Raw genomic sequence first — 22,891 nt, 5'->3', positions numbered from 1 at the left:
ACTGAGCCATGAATGGTATTTCTAAGCCTTACAATCCCATACTGTAAACGCAGCATTATTTTTTTATATTCTAACCCACATTATGTCATGTCATTAGCCACTTTTTTCCAAGATTAGAAGGCAATAATTACTAACTCTCCACTGCCGGATCGTGCCCAAAAAGCGGCTGCTGTTGCAGTTGTTGCTGTTGCTGCTGCTGGTGGTGTGGCTGCTGGGCTGCAACTTGATGCTGTAGTGCTTGAGATGTCTGAGTTAAGTGTTGTGTTGCCTGATTCTGCATTTGCTGTTGCTGATGCTGTTGGTGTAATCGCTGTAAATGCTGCTGCTGCAATTGCTGCTGCTGTATTTGCTGCTGCTGATGTTGCAGCTGTTGCTGCTGCAGATTCTGTTGCTGTAGCTGCTGCAACTGTTGCTGCTGTAGCTGTTGCTGCTGCAACTGATGAAGTTGCTGTTGCAAAGCATGCTGCTGTTGAAATTGGAGCTGTTGCTGAGGTCGGTGTAGCTGCTGTTGAGCATGTAACTGCTGCTGTGGAAACTGAAGCTGCTGCTGTGCGAACTGGTGCTGCTGATGAACTTGCTGTTGCTGTTGTGAAAACTGATGAGGCTGTTGCTGTTGGAAAGACTGCTGGGAAATCTGGGGTTGTTGCTGCTGCTGCTGCTGTAGCTGCATAAGTTGTTGAGGTTGAAGGTGTAAAAGAGGATGGTGCTGTTGCTGCTGTGCTTGATGTGACTGCTGTAATAAATGTGTCTCTGGTGTTAGTTTCACTTGACTAAACAGCACCGCATTTGGATGTCCCTGTTGGCTATGATTTACTTGTTGTTCTAAACTTTTTGTAGGTGCTGAAAGTGATTGTAATATCTAGAAAACAAAAATTAGTTTTGTGACCTTTTTGTTGTCATTCAGTTTAAAAATATTTAAAGAACTACTGGGAAAATACAATTCTCAAAAGAAAAGAACACTGCTTAAATACATTGGTGAGCTAAACAAAAATCTTTAACCGTTAATAGCAAAATGAAAAGACAGGACTTGCACATAGAAAAGCGTGGAGCTACACGTGGCTCCCAATATAAGGCAATGCACATTTTAGCAAAATTTAATATTCAAACCCATTCCTTTACTATTGATGGTATCTCCAATAGCATTATGACTATTAACACTATATTAAATAATTACATGGATCAACTCAATCAACTGTAATATTCATTTTACAATCCTGTTAGCCCATTAAGTTCAAAGTTTAGCCATTGTCTTATTTTCTTTAACTTAAAAATTGCTAATAATGGCTCTACTAATTAGTGCTCTTTGAAACATGGGAACTTAACACAACCTTGCTTTCTTTTGAACCAATCCAGGAATATTTAGCTCTATTTTTTTAAACTGAATCCCAAAACACAAAGAAAAACATTGATCTGCAGAGTACTAATAGTTACTTGGGAAGAAAAAAAAACAAACTAACAAAGCCATACTAAGAATAATAGATTTTAGCTTTATAGAGAGTGCTGAAGTAATGTGGAGTTTAATTTCACTTTTAGATGTTTAACTCACTGTTAAGGGAAAAATCATTTCACACTAAGCAGACACAAGTTAGCAAGTGAGTTTTTAAAGCATCAGAAAAGGGAAAATTAGGCAAATTCCTAACAGATTAGGATGAGTTCTACATATTTATTAAAATGTTTTAATATAAACTACCTATTAAAAACTAGAAGGAGCAATGGGAAACTCTAGACTCGCCATTCATAAAGTCTTTCAAACATGAAATCAGCTTTGGTGAATCCTGCAAAGCTTGTTCCCCTCACCCACACTAGTTCATCACATACAGTGTAAACTTCAGTGATGTGTGTGTGCAAGAGAGAGGAAGCAAAGCACATCACTAAAACACAAAGCCAATGAACTGAATGCTTTCAATGAGATGTCCATCAACTCTTAATCTGAGGTGGCTCAAGTGTTTTTTACAATGCACTTCAAAACACCTCAGGTTTCATCTAAGTAATTTTGATGTTGTTGGTATAGCATACATTTACAACCACAATTATCAATGCATCACCCACCACTAATGTCTAAACAGCACCACAGTATAAACATTCAATAACTAAAAATAACATACACAAAAAGAATGTTTCCGTGGCTCAGTATGAGGAGAGGTCTTCATGCTGCTCTCCACAAAAAGTCCCAAAAGTCAAAATTACAGAAGCTTCAGGACACATATTTCAAAATAAAGGGATAAAACTTTCAAAAGTATCCTAGGGCTATACTCAGAAAATAACTTTGTATCTGCAAAATGCCTTATTACTACAGATCTTGCCATTCAGCAGAAATCTGACGTTCAAATTAAACATTAACTTTCCAAGATTGTGCACTAAGACATGGAAACCACCCAAGACTGGTACCCAAGCAGGATACAAAGTACAATTTAACCTAGCCAGAGGGATTCACAATTCTAAGATGCAAAGCTTTTCTGCATGTGCTGGAGCTAGCAAGGCAACCTACACAGCAGCCTGATACGGTACTTGAGAACAGTCCTTGCACACCATAGTCAAGTCCCTAGTCCAACAGACTTCTGGAGAACAAAGTCTAGCCAAAGCATGATACCATCAACTGCCCTGTAGCTCTATGAATACTACCTACAGAAAAATACTTCCACACAGACACCACTAAGGAATATTTGATAGTACAATGACTTGTTGTAGAAGATGTGGTGTTCAGACATGAAAGCATCAGCCAACTTACCAGCACTGGCCAACCAACCAGGACGTTGGCGGTTCTGCTCAGTCCTTACCCAGAAGTCTCAGTCCTTAAACAATTCAAGGCACTGAGAAGAGGAATCTAAGACTCAGTTTTAAAATTAAGCCTGTATTTCTATTTCATATTCAGAATTCACATAGACAACAAAGAACCAACGTTTCTGAGTGACTACTTTTTGTGTTTAAGTACTAGCTGTAAGCTTCTATTATTATTCAGGCACCTTTGAAAGTTTTACCATCAGATGAACATCCAAATAAATGCACCAGTGCAATTACTGAAGTAAAAGATATGTCTAACATTTTATAGCACCTACTTTTCTCATGTTCCCTTCCCATGAAAATCTAAGAATTTCAATGCTGCAAGTTATTTCAATGCATGCTCGCTTGCTTTTTATTTTCTTCTAAAAATAAATTCAATAGAAAAGCTGCAATTATTTCAACTCTATGAGTGGCATAAGAACTTTTAAGTTAGGACTTCTGTATCATAATCCTGACTCTACTATGTAACAACTTAATGATGCCCAGCAGAACAACACAGTATAGAACTGAACCTACTGTGAGAACAATCAATTTCACAGTTTTATGTGTTTATAGCACAAATAATTCCCTGCACTGATTGAAAAGCTTGAAGGGTATGAAATCAGGTTTCCTGAACTAGCAAAATAATTCTAAATTAATTTTTTTTTTTTTTCTCTTACCAAGAAACCAGTACTGAAACTCTAAACCATGCTATAGTTAAACACAGCTTTACTCTTTCACACATTTTTTCCAAATGCATTCTTAACTTCTGTGAACCTGCTAGGAATGAAGTTACTTATTTTGGGGAGGTTACTAATTTGGCCACAAGTCTGAAGTAATATGGGGAACTTTTAATCCTTCATACATTTAAAGAACAAAAAAAGGAAACTGAAGTTCTTGGATACGATAGTTCCTAAGAAAAAGTCCAATATCTTATAAATTAACAATCCAACACTTACATGTGCTACATTTGATGGTCTATTAATCTGCTGAATATCAGCACTATTAGTAATATTCCTTAATGTCCGCACGGCTGGACTCCACGTAGCCATCATTTCCTGTCGATCAGAACTTTGGGCACCTTGTACTGAAGCCATCAGATTGCCTCTCATATCTGGAGGCAAAATATTACCTGGCACTGGCGGGACATTGGCACATAAATTAATTAACCCAGAGTCCTTCCCTTGAGGCAACCTACGCTTTGCTGCGGATGCCTGTGGGACTTCAGCTGGTGTCCAATTCAAATTCCTTTCTTGCTTTTCTGGAGAGGAATCTGAAGAATCATCAAACATCAGTTCCCCTTTTGCCTTATCAGCAGTAGTAGATTTTGGTGAAAAAACTTGATCACCCAAAGGTGATCCTTCTCGAGAAGATGCTGGGCTTGATAATTTTTCATCAGTACTAGCTTCATTTTGAGAATCTTGTTCTTCATTTTCTGCTTCTTCTTCTTCTTCCTCCTCCTCCTCTTCTTCTTCCTCATATATAATTAAACGAGGATGATAAGGAGTCTCTTCTTTTTTAATCTTATCAGCTATAGAATCCAGTACCCAGTCTGGTGTCACAATTTTAATGCTGTCCCGTTTACAAGCACATTCATATTTTTCCTGGGGGGAAAAAAAAAAAAAGATTTTATTTACAGACAAAAAACCACAAATAACTTTTTTGACGGCAGGACTAGAGCATGGAGAGGCAGATCACAAGAGGCTGTCCAATAACAGAAAGTGATCTCTCCCAGAACCAAAAAGACAAACTATACTACTGTGCGTAACCACAAGTTCCAAGAGATTAAAACAAAACCCTCCACATTTACAAAATAAAGGACTCATAAGGCAAAACTGCAGAAGATTAAGTCTTCACTTGCAAACACATCACTACCCAAATTCTTCCAAAACCCAATCACCAAAGGATTCGACAATCATGAAACTTTGTTCTGAAAAGGCCTTCAGAACTCCAGCAGCTAGGAACATCACAGTCAATACTAAGATGCAGCTGATTTTTAGGTGGACATTAAGGTGAGTCTAAATACAGTTTATACTTACCTTTTTTCCACTAAAAAAAAAAAAGAAAAAACCCCCAAACAAACAAAAAAACCCCACCATGAAAAAGCATTTAGGAAAAATCAGAATTTCACAATGAAGTAGAGACAAATATTTACAAGGCTATCACTGAAAAAAATGCATTTCAGGAGGAATACAAATCAGAAACCGGTCAGGTATCTCCCATACACCTTCTCAGAAGCTGCAAACTGTAATGTTGCCTGCAACTTGAAAGTTACACTTTTGTGCAAATATTAGCTAAATCGATTTCAGTGTGAGGTTACGATGTTGACAAAGTAGAAAACTTTATCCCTCCCTCCTTCCTTATCATTTCAAGACATGTACAAATAGTAAAACTCACTGTTTCCTTTCCTAAGAAACAGACACAGCATCAGTGCTCTATTTATTCTAACATCCTCTTTGATAGAAACCCCTCACAAATATCAAGACAGTGGGAAAAAAAAAGAAAACTTTCTTTAGAACATTTGAAACTAATATCAGGATCTAATATTTAAAAGGGATTGAACTGGGATTTTCTTCGGATGTCAAACAATATAAATTAACAACCAGCACATTCAAAGGAAATTAATTTAATTTAATGAGTCTCTAGAGTTATTTCCTACAATGAAACTGTCATTCATACACAATAAAGAGATTACAGATGAAACCAAGTTTATTTGCAGATAGGAGTTTTCATTCTTTCTTTGTAGTGAGAATTATTAAGAATCTTGTTTTATCATGTTATGTCTAGTCAAAGCAATCATTTAAGTTTTCACTAGTGTCAAAACTGTTCTCATTACAAACTGCTTCAGATAGGCTTGTAACAGTATATCACAGCAGCGGGACTAGAAGCATTTTAAGTAATCATCCTATAAAATTGTTCCCATTCAATGATTAAATAAATTAAATATTTATTTTATCCTACAGATATGAAATGCTTATGCGTTTTTTTTCAGTTTCTTGACGGGCAAGCTCAAGACAACATCCTTTGATCTAAAAAGCTTATGATTTAAGGCAACACTTCTTAAATGTATATCATTGCCTCTTAAAAACACCATTTTAGGTAGTAAAGCTCTTTGTCCAAGCATTACATTCTGTTGTGATGGAGGAGACAACCAGTGTAGTGTTTGGTACACCCTTCTAAATCTTCCACAGAAGAAAGATCATGCACTTAAAAAAAAACCCCAAAAACCAATCCGCCCCCCACAAAACCCTACAAATTTTCTTATAGTTTTAAATGAAACAGGGAAGAAGAAGCAAGCATTTCCCACATCCACACTTTCTCTTCTCCCACTGTCAGCATATGTTTTATTCTAAAGCACTTTCCTATGTACTGCAAGCATAAGTTTACTGTCATCCTACTAGCCACATGTTTTTCTCTATCTTAGTATTAGATAGTTTCCATTAACTCCAAAATATGAAAAGGGTCATTGGTGGGACAGTAATATACTCGCTTTGTATAAAACAGCATTAGAAACTTGACAAAGTTTTACAGATTTATGTAAGGAGGTAGTGTATAGAACCTGATCTTAAGAGTTATTCACATTCAAATAACTAACCCCTGTGACCCCTCTCACTTACCTGAAATTTTAAAAAATGGGGATGGAAATGTGCTCATGTTATTAAAGGACAAAAAATAAAACACAAAAAACAAACCCAAAAACTTGCTCCATCCACCACGTTAAGTAAAAGCATCCAAGCAATCATTTTTAAGTGAGCTTCAAATCTTTTTAAGTATTTTCAGACTCTGAACAAACACACTATATCAATTACAAATATATTTCCTCTTCAGGAAGAGGAGTACTGAACACTTCATGAGGTTTCAGTGAACTATTATAACCTAAGAATCACTAGCACTATAGTAGAGGAGGCTATTCTGATGTGCTTAATGCTGCCTTAGCCAGTTACCTGATCTTTCTGATTCAGTTTCTCCATTTGCATAAAGACAGCAGCATTTGACTTCCTACATGGGAGTAGGAAGTCAAATGATGATACTAAATTAGGAGGAGCTGTGGACCTAGGGTAGAGAGGCCTTACAGAGAGATTTGGATAGACTAGAGAGCTGGGCAATCACCAACCGTATGAAATTTAAGAACAGCAAGTGCCAGATTCTGCACCTGGGACAGGGTAATCCTGGTTATGCATACAACTTGGGGGACGAGAGGCTGGAAAGCAGCCCCGCAGAAAGAGATCTGGGTGTTTGGGTTGATGGTTAAGTTGAATATGAGTCAACAGTGTGCCCTGGCAGCCAAAAGAGACAACCATGTCCTGGGGTGCATCAAGCACAGCATAGCTAGCCAGTCAAGGAAGGTGATTGTACCACTCTACACTGCGCTGGTGCAGCCCCACCTTGAGCACTGTGTGCAGTTTTGGGTGCCTCAATTTACGTAAGAAGGCCATCAAACTATTAGAGTGTGTCCAGAGGATGACGACCAAGAAGGTGAAAGGTCTTGAGGGCAACACTTGTGAGGAGCAGCTGTGGTCACTTGGTTTGTTCAGCTTGGAGAAGAGAAGGCTGAGGCAGTCTACAGCTTCCTCAATGGTGGCAGTGGAGAAGGAGGTGCTGATCTCCTCTCTCTGGTGACCACTGATAGGATATAAGGAAACAGAATGAGGCTGTGTCAGGGGAAGTTCAGACTGGACATTAGGAAAAGGTTCTTCACTGAGAGGGTAGTCGGTCACTGGAACAGGCTCCCCAGGGAAGTGGTGACGGCACCAAGCCTGTCAGAGTTCAAGGAGCATCTGGACAATGCTCTTAGTCATCTGATTTGGTGTTAGGTAGTCCTGCAAGGAGCAGGGAGTTAGACTCGATGATCCTTGTGGGTCCTTTCCAACCTGAGATATTCTATGATGGGAATGATTTGAAGTATGACTACTTTATCAGCAGTTCGACAGGAATGCTGCGTAATGTTTATCCTACCATCTCTCTTTAAGAGGAATGAGTTGAGGGATTTTGAGAGTTCTCTTTTAAGAAAAAAAAAAAAAACAAAAAAAGAAAAAAAAACCCTGTTTCTCCTTCTGCTCTTTATTCTGTTCTCCCTCACAACATCGAAGGGCATTTTACACAATTTTTCAACTCTGTCCTTCATTTTTCTTCACTGATTCTGTACCTACAGATTTACAAATCACTAATGATTATGACATGTCAAAATTAGGTTAAGAGAAACAGAAGAAAGAATAAAATGCTTTATTCAACCAGAAATACAAATACCAATATGAAATTGGACATCTTTTGAATTAATCAGGCTTAAAGCCATGCAGAAAATAAATACAAACTGAATAGCTGCAATGCATAATTGTGTTGAATTTAGCTGTTCAAGACTAACGAACAGTCTTAAGAATCCTAACTTCAGGGAGATGGAAAATTTTTGATTATTCAAAAGCAAATGAGAGCTACCACAAGAAGAATTGTACATGTAATAAACTCTTACCCCCTTTGGCTCAGGCACAATCAAATGAGTACACTTATTATTGAGGCTCAGCTGGCAATTCCCTCCATAAAAAGTAATCAAAGCCCACAGCGTACTTCGGTCTTCAGATGAAACCTAAAAGGAAGGTAAATAAGCCTTTTAGTTCTATGCAACCAGCTGCCTTCTGCTTGAGGAATTTTAGTACAATTCATGACATACCATTTACAAGTCTAGCTAATGTATTACCTATCACTTTTAAATACCAAATTAGCATGAAAGTTACAGAGAAAAGAAGGTGACAAAGAGACGCAACAAGAAAAGACATTAAACAACGATTTTTAGCCTGCACAGAGAAAAGAAAGTTCTTCACTCCTGTAAAACTCAACACTAATATATTGCTTTCCACAAGCGAAAAAAGTTAGTGATCAAGCAAACAAGAATTATTTCTCTTAGACAACCTGTTTAAATTCATTAAACAGAATTTTAACATGTAGACCAAATTAATAGCCTGTGTTGATTCATGTTTATAATAAACACATGTGTTTTTTTCTAGCAATTTATGCCACAGCAATGTCCCCCTCCCCTGCCAAGAAAGCCACATGTATTCAAGTCATTACCAGAGTTAGTGACAGTATTACAGGAATAATTTGTTAAAAAGTCTAAAGCACATATACACATATATTCCATTAGCACCTAGGGCCTTACCCTGTCTGTCTGCACACACACACACTGGTCACAGATCTATACAGCTGACAATGAACACAAGCTGCTGAAGCCCCACCTTGCCAGTTTACTCACTGGCACCCTTGTTAAGGTTTCAGTCCATAAGTAGGTAAAACACGTTGACTGAATACTGTGTTAATGTAGAAATAGAGGAAAAGGAGCAAAGACTTTATAGTCTAGTGTACTCTGCATTTCAGAATCACCATAAAGCTGAATATAAGATAAATTACTGATTGAATGTTCACAATTTGAAATGTTCATGCCCTCATTTTCAGTGAAAAACTGTCGTAGGTGATAATTCACCCAACATACAGAAAAAAAGTCATAGTACAACAGAAAAACTGGTATCTCTCCTCAAAAAACCAAAGCATAGCACACATATTGTACATTGGAATAGACTGAAATATGGTTCACCTCTTACCTGAGAGAGACAGGCAGTGACTCCAAAAAAGATCTGACACGATTCTGGAGAAAAGCCATTTACACTGGAAAGCAGGTGTCAAGGATGCAAAATAATTTAAATGAGAGCTTCCTGAAGGACATTAGAAGGAAACTAAGTAGTATGCATAGTACTTCTCAGATATTATCAAGTATTTGACCATTGAAAAACTTTTATCTTTAAAAGCACTTTGTCTCTTTCCAATTCAAGTTGTATGCATCAAGAAAAAAAATGAAGTGCAAACTGGATCAGGACACCTCTAATATTACAACCGATTTCTCCCTCAGCCCATCTCAGGATGCTTAGCTTATAGGAGTCAAGTCATTATCAAGAGTCATAGTACAACAGATTCCTTCCATAGTACAACATTCCTTCCATTATCAGATGCTTATCTTCCATGCTTAAAAATACAGGAGAATTTGAAGAACAAATTTTTGCTACAGTCAGCAACAGACAATATAGAAGTATTACGACGCACGAGAATTTTGATAAAACAACAGACCAAGAAAAGTGTGTTTTCCTAAAATAAAAGCTAATAGCAGACACCTGTGAGAAAGTTATTTGCATGCTTATTAAAAAAGATGGCAATCTGGTAGATTACTTCATTTAACACCAGCAAGAAATAAAAGCACAGCCTTACAAAAAAAAAAAAAAAAAAAAAGGAAGAAAATGGGTTAGAAAGCAATACAGAAGCCAGAGGTTTCAGAAATGGCTAAGTTTGGTAACCAAATTGTAGAGTTTTTGATTGAAAAAAAACTTCTGGAACCTAACTTGCCCTTTGCAATTTCTCAAAGACTGGAAAAGTAGAAACAGTTTCCCACCATACAGCATGGTTATTAAGTCCATAAAAGGCACTGAACAACAAACATACCAAGGGGCAAACTCATATCAAGAAAAACAACAAACCAAACAAAGTATTGGAGAGATTATCTGCAAACAGTAGTAGGCAAGTCAGTATAAGCAAGTATCAGATCTTCCGCAGCTGATTTTTTCCTACTGAGGCATAACTCTGCATTGGAAGTTGGCTAGGCAACAGATACAGGGAGGGAGGATGAAATCTAGGAGCCACTGTGAAACTGAGAAAACATCACGCTAGGATGTAAAAACAAAAACACTGCCTGAAACTAACATGAAGTTTTCCGCCATGCTTTCAAAATTCAACAAGATCTCTGGTAGAGATCAAAATTCAACAAGATCTCTTGTTTTCAGATGCATGAAAGAGACAAATAAATGAAACAGTATGTGAAAAAGAGCAGTGAGAATTTTTACAGACCTAGTAAATATGACTTACAAGAGGAAACTGAAAGACCAGAATTGATGTGTTTAAGAAGGTAAGACAACACATCTTCAAATCCTTTAAAGACTACCAAATGAAAAGAGAAGTAATTTGTCCTCCCTGTTCAGAGTAGCTCAGATAAATCAAAACAGGGGTTAGACTGCAGCATGGTAATGCGGTTAAACTCTAGCAACACAATACTGAGGCACTGTAAGCTGACTCAAGAGACTATGAAGTCTACTACAGGAGGGCCCTTGTGAAACAGGAGAGAGAATGGTCTGACAGAAGTGACCTGGAAAGACAGACGGACCATCTGACTTCTGTAACTTCCCTGCCTTTTCTACGTTTTCATACGATTTTGTGTTTAAGATACATGCACATCTTGTTGGAAAAAAATGACTATAGAAACAGATGTGCATTGTGCTACAAGTACACATTGAGATTTTTGAAATTAAACAAAATTATTTTCCCTGTGCTGTTGACAGATGCACCAGCAATACTTAAATTTTGAGACCCAGAAGAGACAACAGACAGCAAGCTGACAAGAAAACCCAGAGCACTTAAAAACTTAAGAATAGATTACTGCCATTATCCAGAATACTCCAAGAAGTTCAAGTCTGATGAACGTCCTAAATTTCACTGTGTTGCTCAGTATCTCATCTAAGGTAGAGATTCAGTACTGCATCTTTCAAAAGTGTACCATTGTCTACTCCCTGCCTTTAACATCTGCTCCTAGCATATAAAGAAGCAACAGCGCGGTTGTATAAGATTGTGGAAAAATAAACCTTCCTTATTCTTGCTTTTGCTGCTATCAAGAGAATTAATAAAGAAATCACCAGCCCTCTTTATGGCACTCTAACTGAAGTTTTCACACACTAAATTGTCTTTCCTTCTTCACGAAGGCTGCTTCTGGATTAACTTTTCTGTTACTTCCCTTCAACTGTAGGTTAGTCAGATTTTGTGACCATCAGCTAGCAGGGAAGAGGAGAACGCTTTGCATTCTGAAGTTCCCCCTGGTCAAAACAACTTTCACAGTGGAATGTTAAAATGTATTCATAAGAAACAGGCAAAATTATTATGCTTTTGTACTGTATTAAATGTTTCTACATTAAACTTCACCTTTAACAACTGACAAGCAAATGCCCATCGAATAAGTACCGGAATTGGTAAGCCAACATAAAATCTCTATGGCTCTTTTAGATCTATACATCTGACAAAAGATGTTTCTAGGACTTGTTTCTTCAGAAATTCAATGTTCACTTTGAGCATTACACCTCCAAATTAAAACATAAACAAAAGATAAAAATTTAGAATCTCAAACCTCTCCCTAAACAGGGTCCAAAAACAGTCAACTGGAAAAAACTATGCCTATTAACTACTGTATTTTTTTCATTATGGCAGTACCTAAAACCCTAATGAAAGGCCGGATGCCACTGCACTAGAAGTCGTAAAGAGACTGAAACAGAACAAAGTTAAGACTTAACAGCCCATTTTAGTGAGCACTATAAGGCTCAGAATAAAATCTAAGAACACCGAGTTCTAAGGACATGAAGTGCTAGAAAGAATAAAGTCAAAGGTCCAAGGACACATTTATTGCTGACAGGTGTACAAAACTTCGTTCTCCCACGCAAGTCAAGAATATGATACTACTGAGACCTGGTCTTTTCATTTGGCCATTCCTATATACTCACAATAAAGACTTCCTGAGCAATAGCCACTGAGGACTACATTCACACATTTATTGCTACAATTTAGTTATGGACTGCATCACTCAGTGGTTTTATCTGTTGATTTCTCTTCTGGGTACGTAATAACATCAGATCTTCAAGTACCCTTTTAAAAAACCCTGGTTTCAGACAGAAGACCAATTTTCTAATAGTGCAACTTCTCCATGGGAAAGAACAACACTATTAATGCAAGACTAGATTACTTAAGCCTGGAAATGTAGCTAATTCCAAGATATTTCATTATTTTTTCAACCAGTCCTCAGGAACAGGGAGAAGGCTTACAGACATGTGACACAAGCAACTGTACACTTCCATCCTCATGACGAAACACATTTCCAGATGCAAAAGACAAAAATCACGAGCCTAGATCACATCACAATAATCAAATTATTTTTAATACAGGAGTAGCTCTGCTAATTTGGGTTTTGCCACGTAATGTTTGGTGCATTTCTTCCATTTGGAAGCCAAGTCATTCATCGAAAGCCTTCTTCTGCTTCAGTCAGAAGACTATGCATGACTATGGCAAATGTTTCACACTAACTACTGAATCCTATTTGACATGTTGATTATCATGATCAAAACAGCTGCAAAGACTTCACTGTATTGTTTTATCTGATGAATTCAATGCTTTCTCTTCCTACAGTTCACGGCCTGAGCTGAGTTCTCTTGGGGAAGAAGAGAACATACAGGCAATTTCCAAAATAGTCGAAACACAGCGAGACGCAAAGACACATACCTTGAAATACTGGGTATAAAACATGAATTCTGAATCACTGAAGCACATTAAGACCTGAATTCCTAATACGAACACCTGGATTCTTGCATCTACCACCTCTTGTTTTCCATTATAGACACGACCACCTGCTAACGTCATTCCAAAATAAGATCTCATGCCTGACAGCATACCTCCCTAGTCCTGGGATGGTTTGTTGCAATCATCCACTCGTATCTGTACTGAAATGTATTGCTCTGCTTCAGCTTCTCCATATGCAGAATCTTTATCATGAATAGTCTGAGGAAAAGATGCATTATTTTTTTTCTATAATAATAGCCATTGTCACCGTTCCTATGATCCAAAGAAAAAATTGAAGGGAACATAAATAAAGATGAAACAGTAGTAACTGACAAGAAGAGGAAGAAATATGCCATCCATATGCAAGCATATATGCTCCGAACAGGTTAAGAAACATAGATCTAGCTGAACAGGAACAACAAGGGTCTAACAAGGGCAAGGACAGACTAACCTAAAAATGGGAATACTAACATCACCTATTTATAAAGTGTTATTTATAATACGGTGTTGATGTGAGTTATTGCATATTTATCCCTTACTTAACTCTGCTTCTAGAAAAGGCAGAATAGGCTATTCTACTCTGGACCATCATTAGCCCCCTTTACTGCACTCGAGCATTTTTCCTGGATCCTCACAGTTACTTATCACCTTCCAGTTAAAATGTTTTGAGTCAACTTGATGACAGCTTTCTTGTAAGTGCCTATTAAGCATCCAAAATAGCCAGAGGGACAGGAAAACTGAAGTAAGACAAAGACGCTCCAAGCACACTGCAATCTTGGCAGGCAAAACACATCCTATCATTTTAAAAATTTAAGATGTACATAGTTGAAACAGTCTTTAATTCTTCAATGGTATCTATTTTAACGTGTTTCCTATAGAACTGATTCAAATTTGACCTTAAAGGATACGGCAGAAGAGCTCCACAGCGAACAGACAAGATCACCCAGGAAGGCTGAAAAATAAAAACCACAGGACATGAAAAACCTTGGTCTGCATGTATGAAATATGAATTACCTCCCAAGTTCAGACTATAGCTAGTTTCAATATATGTCTCCCAGCTTTGAAAGTCTAAGTGTTTCAGAGACATTATACCTACGCTTTTACAAAAAACACTGTTCTGATTTATTTGTAAGAGTTAATATAGACTGCTCAAAGGTTGTGCAGCAATATGGGAGCAAGACCCCTTTCTCTTGTCCTTCTATTGCACTAGGAAAACCATTTACAGTATTTATTCATCCTCTCCCTTTTTTCAGTTCTCCCTGCTCTTAAAAAAAAAAAAAAAACAAACAAAAAACACCTACAAAAACCCCTACCTTACACTCATCACCAAGGAGTCAGGAACCATAACCTTGCATAGGAAGGAGTTTCTAAACACACAGCAATGCTGGCTGCTAAGCACACAGGTGATGGCCCCTAACTAACATTATTCTGGGACAGAAGGGCTCAAAGGGAGAGAGGGAGGTGGTGGAGAGTGGAGATGTAGGACAGCAGTCCCAATACAGCAGATAAGGAAGAAGGGGGAAAGAGTGGTATCACATTCACTATGAAATTACTTTTCCTCAAATAACAAACAAACAAAAAAACCATATTGTGGTAACTACGTTTAGGGTGTCCCAATTCTTGGTATTCTCTTTCCCTTAGAAGAAGGCATACACAAAAATGAACTAAAAAACATTTAATTCGCAACTCCTCAATCCTCTGAAAAAAATGGGAGATTTTTCCTCCGTCAAGTTTTCCCCTTCCTTATTCTCTATAACAAGCTACCTTTGCATTTGACTTCCATTCCCTTAATACTTAGTCTAATCTTCTTGATTACAGATCATGTTGTGATGTTTTCAGGTCAAACTAAGTGACATTACTGAAAGACTTGCTCTGGTTTGGCAAACGAAAAAGTTTAGCTAGTAGCAGTTATGAAGAAAATCACATTATTTAAGTAAATGGCATTAGAAAGCAGAAAGCACTGTGAGGACGCTGATGTCCTTCCTTCACATGAGAATGGCAGCATTCTTCTTGTTTATAAGATTAAAATTACGCCACAGAACACTTCAGAAAAAGGAACTAAAAATTAATCAGCATACCCACTATAACCATAAGGTCTCTAGCTAAGTACCTTTTATTTTTTGGAATTAACTCATTTCTACACTGTCAGGTGAACTCTCATGACACAAGCTATCAAAATTCTCTACTGCCACCTGCAACCTTATGGAAAAAGTAACCCAAAATCATGTACCCAAAGGTACTTGTAGTGAAATGCTAGTGGTTTTTCTTCTGATCATTCTCATGACTTGCAGAGTGACAAGTTCACGCTTTCAAACATGAAGCCTAGAATCTTCCACCGGAAAAATAACCCAGTATTGCAAAATAGTAACAAAATACTGGTAATTCCAGTATGAATAAGGAAAAGAAAAAAACCAAACCCACCACACCCAAACCTTGAAAAACTAAAGAGAAAAAAATCTATTTTTCTACAAGTCCCTATTGTTTAAAATTAGTGTAGTACACATATGCAGAATGAACAAAATCATTTTGCACCTTGCCAATTACAAGTTTAAAAAAAACCCCTCAGCAGTGTACTACATATTCTAAATTGAGGTTTTCCATTGTCAGAAGCCTGTAAGAACCTTCCCATCAGAAACATTTCTGAAATACAGCTAATAGGACACCATCTCACAGATGACTGAAGGAAAACTCTGGAGAAAAATAAAACAGAAAACAAACAAAAAAAACCCCACTGACAGATACAGAAAAATAAGAGAAAGGAGGGAACAGAATTGCAGTAGAAGTCTACCAGTCAGGATAAAGGTTTGTGTAACAAGAATAAAAGATTTTTAAAGATATGTTTCATTTGGTCATCATCCAAACATGAATATTTTCTGTTATAATAATAAAGTATCCATGTCGGTACTTTGGCAATGTCACAGATGAGTCATTCACCTTTACCACAGGGAGATCAAAAACTTCACGAGATTCTCCAACTTCTGGATTGTCCCCATCTTCTGAAATAATATGTGAAGCCAGTGCATTGTAAGAAACTTCCTTTGCTTTCCCAGCTTTCAGAAGTTGAATAACCTACAAGAGAACAGGGAGAATTCAACAATTTTTAGCACCTTTTATTTGAGAAAACATTAATGCAAGTACACACTAACACATGAGAGGAATGAATATAACCTCCTCTCTTGGTTGTCACCCTGTAAGCGGCTAGCACTTTTTTTAAAGTTGCCAAATGCATCCCATTTAAAACCTGATTGCCAGTGGTTTACACCTCTGCCATGTTTTAATCATTGAAGTTGAAGATTTATTTTCCAAAACAATTCAGGCTGGGGCAGAAATCTGGAAAATGTCAAAATTTTTCCAAAACACATATTCCTCAAAAACATCTCAAAACAATTTTCTCTCAGGCAGGATAAGAAAACCCTTCTTCTCAGTGTTTGTTTTTGCATACGGTAGCTTTGGAAGTGTTTGAATATACTTTAAAAGAAGAGCTTGAAGTTTAAAAAAAAGGTAACCCAATGGTTACCTTAGAAAAGGTAACAACATCATAACTGTACGCTGCAGTCTTCATAGGAATTCTTCCAGATTTGGCCAGTTAATTACTTGGATAGAGGAAAAAAAAAAAAAAGTTCATGCATTTTCTGTAAATGTTCATTTAACAGGTGAGAAAAGAATTCCACCTTCACCAAACACATTTGCTTCCAGTATTTCTAGATCCAATCAATACACTTCATCCCAGAGCATATGAGTAAGTTTGAAGAAGCCATCCAGCTGCTCCAAAACAGTGCAGCCAGACCGAAGAACCGAGGAGAGAACATGTCTAGGTATGAGAAGGATCTGCAAGCAAAAAAAAGTTGTAAGCACTGCCTCGAGAAGGGAAAACATTCTAATAAAGAGCTGACGTATTGGGAAAAGAAGTGATGGAGGACTAAGTGATTTAGAGAAATAAGAAAGAAAAAGTAGTAGGACACAATGCCCCCTCAATTACTAGCTTAAAGAGCTGGAACTGAAATGTGTCACTCCATCACTATATCCTCAGAAAACACAAAACACCTCACAACTCACAAAGCACATCTTACTCCTATTTTTGCAAGGCCCATTTAGAAGATGTTGATTTAAGAGTTCAGCATTCTCTCAGCTCAGTTGTAGAGATCTGTGTGATGAATCCACTCCTGCCCCCCAAAAATGGGACTCACTTTCATTTGAACAAAAGTAACAGAGAAGGTAGTGGGTTGTAGAGGGGAGGAAGAGAAAAATGTTTTAAAACATTAATGTCTAGAGTTCAAATATTAAAAATGCCAATTAAGATTATTCTTTCCTTTTTCCTTTTATTATTCAGAAATAAACAGTTGCACTTCGTAATGATTTCGCAGAACCAAATCGGTACAACATTCACCCTCCAAAACCTGCTAGGGACAGATGTCTATCCCTCAAAACCTGCTGGGGACACTCCCTCCATAACAGAACGCTCTTCCCAGAACAGTGAACTGCAGAGAGCAAGGCACTGCACTCATCAAACAAAATATTACGTAATTGGTCCTTAAGCAATTACTACCTACCCCGTACACTAAACAGGACAGAGAAGGCACTGAAAGAGAGACTCTTTCAAAACATGGCATTGGGCTATTATAAAGCATCTATGCTAAGCAGAAAAACAAGGATGGAAAAATCGCCACTCAGTGAGAAGACAATTTTGGCATTTCCTGACTGAAGTACTTGACTTCAAAACTCCATTTTTTAAAAAAATCAACATTTTCCTGCAGTGGATGAATATGTGATATTATCAAATTACAAAAGAATTACTCTAAAATAACCAAGAAAATTGATCACAAGCTTGCTGTTCTTGCCACCACAGAGTCAGTAACAGGTGAGAATGTTTCCATTTTACACAGTCATCTCCTAAATCATGGGATACCTCCCTTCATGAAATCCAGTTAACCGCAAGGTAACACAAGATGCTATAATTCCAATGGGAAAAGCTAAATCAAAATAAAGCACTTTTGAAAATAGTAGATATTTAAGAACAGCCCCACCACACAAGCTCCTTGTCTCACATAGGTCTCCCTGAGTTACCCCATTCAACTGTTTGCTTAAGGGAAGACTAAAAACCAGGAGTGAATGTAATGAAAACTGAGCACCCAAACCTGACAGCATGAGAAAGAAGTTACAACTAATGAGCTAGAAGTATGAATGGTTTTATATCAAAACAATGCTGCATTAAAGAGTTTGCATAAGTGGACTCTGCACGAAAAGTTACACTAGTTTCAGGTAGTAAGTTTAAACATTATCAATATGATAGATAATAACTTCATAAGATTATTTAAAGTTGTATGAAAAAGACTTTTCCTAATTTAGCTCATGTCAATTTCAAAAATCCTCTCAGAACACATGAATTCTTCAGTTTATGCAGTGCCTGGACTGAAAAGTTGTATTGGCACAATTAACGAACTTCACCTATACCAGTATCAACCATATAACTATAACTAGAAAATAAAATGCTGAAAAGCCCTAATACGTTCATTGTAAAAATCCTGCACTTTAGGTGTTAGTTTATATCCATTAAATGAAATTTCCTTTAATTTATATCCATTAAATGAAATTGCATTTTGGGGGGCATATAAATGTTATCTTTCTTCTCTCCCACTAAAATGTGTGGAAGAAACAAGAGGAATAGTTCAAAACTAAGAAGTAAGACAATGGGCGTAAAAAAAAAAATTACAATAATAATAACCAGAGATAACCAGAAACCAAATATCCTGTTCAAAGTCCCTATGCTGCATTGCATTACTTTTTCATAGAATCACAGAGTGGTTTGGGTTGGAAGGGACCTTAAATATCATCTAGTTCCAACCTCCCTGCCATGGGCAGGGACACCTTCCACTAGACCAGGTTGCTCAAAGCCCCATCCAACGTGGCCTTGAACACTGCCAGGGATGGGGCATCCACAACCGCTCTGGGAAACCTCTTCCAGTGCCTCACCACCCTCACAGTGAAGAACTTCTTCCTTATATCTAACCTAAAATCTACCCTCTTTCAGTTTAAAACCATTACCCCTTGTCCTATCGCTACATGCCCTTGTAAAAAGTCCCCCTCTGGGACCTTCTCTTCTGTATGAAATACTACCTCTTTCTGTACGAAACACTGATTTTAACTGGTGTTACCAAAGCATGATGGTTTGGGTTTACATCTTTTAGGAAAGCAGGAAAAGCATTTATTAAACAAAATAATAGCTGACATCTACTCCTCACCCCCTGTAAGGTGTGAGCAGCCAGGTGCACTTCCTAATGGGATGGATTTAAAGTTGAGAGCCAGCAGCCTAATTCTCCCTCATTTGCCAAAGAACATCTAGGCACAATTCCAGGCTTTTGTTTCCCTTCTAGTTTATGCTGCATGTTTTAATAGGTAGTGGGTATGCAGTTATTCACCTGAATATATTACTTTTTTTTTTTCCCCTTACTCTTGGATTTGTTTTGATTAGAGTGCTCACTTGTGATAGGCTTGTTTTAATATTTATTAAGGTAACTGGTTTTCCATGAAAACATCTGGAAATTTAAGCTGATCAAAGCGCTCCTCCCCAAAAGATGAAGGAGGAAGCTTCTTTTCAAAATCACACTACCATCCGTTCATATATGAAGAAGTAAAAAGCACCAAATATATTTGTATTAGTAATGGAACAACTTTTCACTGTAAGAACTGTTTTTAAAAGCTATTTGTGGAGTTCAGTTTAGAATTTCTGCTTTCTGTCTCAGTTCAAAACATAGCTGGTAAATACTCCTCTTGTTCAGGTTGTTCCCAGGGTACCACAGAGGGCACCTGCAGAAGGGAGGATGAAGGCACCCACCAAGAGCTGGCCCCAAGCTCAGCACAACACACTGCCTCACTCCGACTCGGCTCTGCAACCCAACCCAGGCACGACTCTGCCCTCCCCGGTGCCTCGTGCTCCCAAAGGCTTACCAGCACAGGCACCAGCATGGACAGGAGCAAATCCTGGCCTCTGTGTAACACTGTGCCACGCCAGCAAGCCGTTTCAGAAATCAAGAGCGCGGGAGAGAACGGTTTTTAAACAGGCCAGCCGGCTGCAGAAACAACTCAGATCCACAGGGCTTCTCAATTTGGGCATCGCTCATGATGAAAAAGTGGCTAAACAGCTCCCAGCACGACCTGATCTTGGAAGCAGTGTAGCCAGTTCTGTGCAGTACTGTGCCTGACCTCATCAGCTCCGCCAGAGCCACCTTCAGCGTCTGCCTGCAACCCAGGGAAGCCATCCACAAATAGAGGAGAATTTAGTGTACCTAATTTAGAGCAAATCAAAGCCTTAAGACAATGACAGTAACTGCTAAGAAGAATAAAACTTCACATAAGAAAGAAAACTAGCTTAAGAGAATGCTTGTTTACTCGCTCTGTGGGAATACCACTGATTGTCTTGCTATGTCAACACAGAACTAACTACATGCCTTTCGGGACACTATTTGTATGATAAATTATATACAAGACTCCTATTGGTTTTTTGCACTCATCTTCATACACATAATACTATTGCTGCTATAGGGTTTTTTTAAATACAGGAATTGTTATTCGAGCTCTAATACACTGTCACAAATTTTACATTGGAAGACCTTAAGGTTTTTTCCCTGCTCTTTAACTACACTCCTAGAGCGCATTTCTTTTAGCATGTAATGCCATTCCTATGAATAAAAACCATCTCAACAGGTCAGTGCCTTCATCTCCAGTTCACTTAAAGGCCTACAAGACTCAGTGAATGCCAGGAGATGAGATTTAAAGAACCCAGTGCTGAATAAAGATCCAGCTGCAGCCAACTACCAAAGAAGGAAAGACTTTAATTTCAGTGTGAAACATGTAGCAATCTGTTTGCAGGAAGGTGCTGTCCCAAAGCTAGGCATGGTACACTTCGAACGCTTGTCTAATTGGACGTGCCACAGAAACTTTTTTTTAACCACCTTCACCCAACGTGACTGGGTGTTATTAACTATAAGGCCAACTTCATCATCGAGGCTATTGCCCTAGGCCACAGCAGGCCATCCCTGTCGCCCAGGGCACTGCCCTAGGCCGGAGGGTCATTTGTCAGCACCTTCCACTCCTTGCCTCCTCTGGATCCGGCCAGGGAAAACGGGGGACGACACCTCCAGCCGCATCAGCACCTCTGCGCGCCCAACGCGGCTCCGAAAGGTCCTGGGGCGGCCACCAGAGCCGCGGGGGTCCTGGGATGCGCCCGTCCTGCGGGGCTCACACCGCGGCGGGGCGGGGAGCGGGCCGGCAGGCACGGCCGTGTGGAGCCAGCCAAGCCTCCCTTCGCGAACCCTCCCCGCGCCGAGAGCGGCCGGTCACTGTCCCCGTCCTGAATCCGGATCCAGCGACGGGAGGGGCCGGGGCCGGCACAGCGGGACGCTGAGGGCGGTGCGGTGCGTGTGTGGCGGGGGGGGGGGGGGGGGGGGGGAGATGCGGAGCGCGGCCCGCAGCCGGGGAGGAGGAGCGGCAGGCAGAGCCCCTGCCCCGGCCCGGGCTCTAACAGGAAGTCCCTTCGCCCGCCCCTCCTCCGCTCAGGCGGCTACGGGGCCTGCGCGCCGGGGCCGCTGGCTCCCATGGCGGGTGGCGGCGGGCCGGCCGCCGCCGTTACCCTCCGTTACCCCCCACCCGCCCCCCCCCCCCCGAGGCGCGAGCGCGCTCCCGCCGCCCCCCCCGCCATTCCCTTCCCCGGGCGGCGGCGGTGCGCGTGAACCTCGAGCCCGCGCGGGGAACTGTCCGGGGGGGGGGGGGGGGGGTGTGGAGGAGAGGAGCTGGACGATGCCACAGTGCTCCCCCCCCCCCGGGGGGGGGAAGCAAGAAGGAGCTGTGGGAAGGGGCGAGGGGGAAGGTAACCCGGTACCTTGGGGTCGATGTCTCCCACCACGAAGAACTTGACATCTTTGAACATCTCCTCCGGGACTTTCAGCTCCTCCTCGTCCGCCGACATGGTCCCGGCCGCCAGCGCCGCGGCCCCCCCCCCGCGCCCCCTCCCCGATATCCCCCGCGCTCACTGTGGAGAAGCCGCCGGGGCCCGGGTCTCCCGTCCCCTCCCCCCGCCGAGCCGCCGAACCGCGCGAGCAAGGCGCGCGCTGCGGGACACACCATCCCCCGCCGGGACGCAGGGGGGGTGGAAGGGGGAGGGGAGAGCCGCCCGGACAAAGCGGCTCCCCCCGCCCGATCAGCCACCCCCGCTGCCGCAGGACAGCGCCCGCTCCTGATCCGCCGGCGCTATCTCTGCTCCTCCCTCTCTCTCCGAACCGAACCGGGAGCCAGCATCCGGGCCCGACGCTCCCCCCGCACGGAACGCGATGGACTCGCCCCGAACGACAGAGGCGGGCAGCGGGGATACCCGGCCCCGCCCATTGGCAAACAGGCGAGGGAAGGGGGGAGGGGAGCGCACCGCCCTCCAGCCCCGCCTGTCGGGGCCGCCCGAGGCCCCGCCCCCCCCGCCCCAGGCTCCGCCCCCCGTTCCCGCCGTGTGGGAGACGGCGACGACGACGACGACGACGATGGCGGCGGGTCCCCTCGGCCGCCGCCGCCGTCGCCCGTTGCTGCTCCTGCCCCGGCTCCGCCTCGCCTCCCCCCGCGCCCCGCAGGCGGACACCCCGGCGGGCGAAGGGGCCCTCGCAGGGCCGAGGGGAGCAGTGGGTGCCGGCCAGCGGCCCTCTCGGATGGCAGGTTTCAGTGTCCCCCCCTGAGTCCTGGTCCCTGC

General features: G+C 40.7%; 1 protein-coding gene across 4 annotated transcripts in view; it reads right to left on the bottom strand.

The window, feature by feature from the left end:
• The window catches only part of PAXIP1 (PAX interacting protein 1), a 36,622-nt gene extending 14,119 nt beyond the window's left edge, over positions 1–22,503 (bottom strand). The window contains exons 1-7 of one of the 4 annotated variants that reach the window (XM_041122564.1): positions 22,040–22,503; positions 16,099–16,233; positions 14,073–14,116; positions 9,351–9,414; positions 8,228–8,341; positions 3,720–4,364; positions 136–859 (exon numbers count right to left, since the gene is read on the bottom strand). In XM_041122564.1, coding sequence (XP_040978498.1) covers positions 136–859; positions 3,720–4,364; positions 8,228–8,341; positions 9,351–9,414; positions 14,073–14,116; positions 16,099–16,233; positions 22,040–22,126 — 1,813 coding nt within the window. In that variant the 5' untranslated portion in view covers positions 22,127–22,503. Of the gene's footprint in view, positions 1–135; positions 860–3,719; positions 4,365–7,145; positions 7,384–8,227; positions 8,342–9,350; positions 9,415–14,072; positions 14,117–16,098; positions 16,234–20,109; positions 20,712–22,039 lie in introns of those variants that run through there. The other 3 variants (XM_030009795.2, XM_041122563.1, XM_030009796.2) reach the window with 3 other exon arrangements.
• Between the last annotated feature and the right edge of the window lie 388 nt (positions 22,504–22,891).

The sequence above is a fragment of the Aquila chrysaetos genome, chromosome 3 (genome assembly GCF_900496995.4).
Source record: "Aquila chrysaetos chrysaetos chromosome 3, bAquChr1.4, whole genome shotgun sequence".
Classification (NCBI taxonomy): Eukaryota; Metazoa; Chordata; class Aves; order Accipitriformes; family Accipitridae; genus Aquila; species Aquila chrysaetos.
Note: the sequence above shows the minus strand (reverse complement) of the source record. Positions and strands in the feature narration are given on the sequence as shown.